This window comes from Myotis davidii, unplaced genomic scaffold (genome assembly GCF_000327345.1).
Source record: "Myotis davidii unplaced genomic scaffold, ASM32734v1 scaffold586, whole genome shotgun sequence".
Taxonomy (NCBI): domain Eukaryota; kingdom Metazoa; phylum Chordata; class Mammalia; order Chiroptera; family Vespertilionidae; genus Myotis; species Myotis davidii.
In genome coordinates this window covers 401,589-404,036 of record NW_006296809.1, presented here as the reverse complement: position 1 = coordinate 404,036, position 2,448 = coordinate 401,589, and the positions used below count along the sequence as shown (strand labels likewise).

The following is a 2,448-nucleotide window of genomic DNA, read 5'->3' as shown; positions in this document are numbered from 1 at the left end:
AGTACTCGGCCCCCGCCGGCAGGGGGTAGAAGTAGTAGCCGCAGGAGCAGGTGTTCACCATCAGTTGCTGGAAGCAGGAGACCAGGCAGGCCTGGGGGGCAGCAGGGCACCGGGGCTGGAGTCCCGAGGGGGTGGGGGGAGGAGCAGCCATCCCTCCCTGCCTCGCCCCGGTTCACCTCCCTCTTACCGGCCGCCTCCTTCCCCAGCCCTTTCCCACCCCGACCCCCACCCCGAGCCCGGACGCACCTGCCTGGTGTAGGTGGCGTTGTACAGCAGCGGGACGTCCACGCCCTCCCCGCTGTCCGTGCAGTCGCTGTAGGGGCTCCCGAGCCGGTGCACCTCGTCCTGCGGGGAGGGGTTCAGTTCCATCCGCCCGCCCTCGGACTCCAGGGCTGGGCAGGGACGCGGGAGGCCGGCCCTCCTCTGCTTGCCCCCCCTCCCCCACACCTCTCGGATGCCGATGGTGGTCTCCGTCCCGGGCCGGATGCTGAAGCCTCGGTGCTCCAGGAAGGGCGTGTGGTCCCGCGTGTGGACCATGACCTTGATGCCGGCCTCGGTGGACAGCAGCGGGAGGTCGTCCTGCTGCTCAGCCCTGAGGATTAGGCTGATCCCTGCGGGAGGGAGGCCGGGGTGAGGCCAGGCCAGGGGGCACCCTGCTGCCCCCCACCCCCCGCCCCGGGCTGGCACTCACCATGGGTGATGCCCGGGCGCTGCGCAGTCCACATGCCATTGACGGTGTAGCAGCTGCCGTACGTGGGGTGGTGGAACGTCCGGAAGTGCCTGGAACCAGGGCCACACTCAGATGGCACACGCCTTCCCCCGCCACCCATCGCCTGTGGCCCACGGGGCCAGGCCTGCCTTATCTCCCTCCAGAGCTGTTTGCCGCTGGCGGGGCCCACGGGTGGCACCCCTGCCCATAGGGTGGGGCCTGGAGGACGGCCACCGCCCGCCCACTCACTGGGCCTCGCAGTCCTCGCCGTTGTAGCGGCAGGAGAAGACGAAGTGGCCGCCGTGGCTCTGGTGGTTGTCCTCGGGGCTCCGGGGCAGCAGAGCCAGGATGTTCACGTAGTGGAAGCGGTACCAGGCGCGCACGGCTGTCACGCCCGACGAGTAGGCGCGATAGAAGCAGTCGCCGCCGGTGCTGTTACACTGGGCAGGGGAGGGGGTGGTTGGCTCAGCACAGACTCTCCCCGGCCCTGCTATTCCCACCCCTGCGCCCGCCAGGGACACTCACCAGCCGGAAGCCCACTTTGTTCTGGCTGCCCGGGCCGCTCAGCCGCTCCAGGCGGACCCTGCGGTCCAGCTGGAAGGCGGGGCTTGGGCCTGGGTCCTCCACAGGGGGGATGGCCCCGCTCGTGCTGAGGTTGAACCGATAGAGGGCGTAGATGTTCTCCTGGGCAAACGCGTCCAGGGCCTGCAGGTGTGTGCGCACCGGGCTGGGCCTGAGAGAGGGGCGAGCGGGGTCGGTCACCCCCAGGCCCCCCACATGAGTCCCAGGGCGCCGCAGGGGCCAGACAGCAGCCCCTTCCTGTGTTGGGATGCCCAGACTGGAGGCCCCGCCCAGCTCCCCTCATGCTCCCTGGCTGCCCGGCCCAGGTGCCTGCCAGGTGGCAGGGATCACACCAAGCTGCACCTGTTTCTTCCTTCTCCTTTGTGAGACCCACCCCCGAGGCAGGTCTCAGAGGTCCTGGCTGCACACAGGGTGGGCGAGGTGGAGTCATCAGTAACCCAGGCACCCGCCTGGCCAGTGTGGCTCAGTGGTTGAGCGTCAACCCAGGAACCAAGAGGTCCCAGGTTCGATTCCCTGTCAGGGCACATGCCCCGGTATGGGGCGTGCAGGAAGCAGCCGATAGATGACTCTCATCATTGATGTTTCTCTCCCTCTCTCCCTCTCCCTTCCTCTCTGACATCAATAAAAAAAAAAAATTAAGCTCTAGCCAGTGTGGTTCAGTGGATAGAGCGTTGGACTGCAGCGCAAAGGGTTATTAACAAAAAATAAAAAATATATATTTAAAAAATAATAACCGATGCACACCTAGGGTGATGCAGGAACCCTGGTCCCGGCCCCCGGCCCCCCGGCCCCCAGCGCACCCCCCGGGGCCTCACCGGTGCGGGTTCATGTCGCACAGAGTAACGGACGGGAAGAGCTTCCCCTCGGAGTGCATGGACACGGTCATGATGACGGGGTAGCGCCAGTACTGCTCGAAGAGGAGCCCGAACTGCCAGTAGAGCGCGCCCAGGGCACCCAGGAACAGCAGCCCCCAGGACGCCGTCTTGAGGCGGTTCTGGCTGGAGCAGATGAGGCGGATGGTGCCGTGCACCGTGGTGTTGGCGCAGAAGAAGGTGAACAGCTCCCTGAAGGAGCCGGGCAGCTCCACCAGCGGCTCCCCAGGCCCCTCCTCCATGGGGGGCGGTGGCGGGGCCTGGGGGCACTTGCAGGTCCTGGGC

At 67.0% G+C, this 2,448-nt stretch overlaps 1 protein-coding gene across 1 annotated transcript in view; it reads right to left on the bottom strand.

Moving 5' to 3' along the window:
• Positions 1-2,448, bottom strand: part of SCNN1D (sodium channel epithelial 1 delta subunit) — a 4,535-nt gene that overhangs the window by 1,751 nt on the left and 336 nt on the right. Inside the window, exons 2-8 of the mRNA XM_006772548.2 lie at positions 2,107-2,442; positions 1,235-1,442; positions 959-1,149; positions 692-780; positions 448-611; positions 247-345; positions 1-91 (exon numbers count right to left, since the gene is read on the bottom strand). The exon at positions 1-91 is cut by the window's left edge and continues 6 nt beyond it. Coding sequence (XP_006772611.1) covers positions 1-91; positions 247-345; positions 448-611; positions 692-780; positions 959-1,149; positions 1,235-1,442; positions 2,107-2,442 — 1,178 coding nt within the window. The remainder of the gene's footprint in view (positions 92-246; positions 346-447; positions 612-691; positions 781-958; positions 1,150-1,234; positions 1,443-2,106; positions 2,443-2,448) is intronic.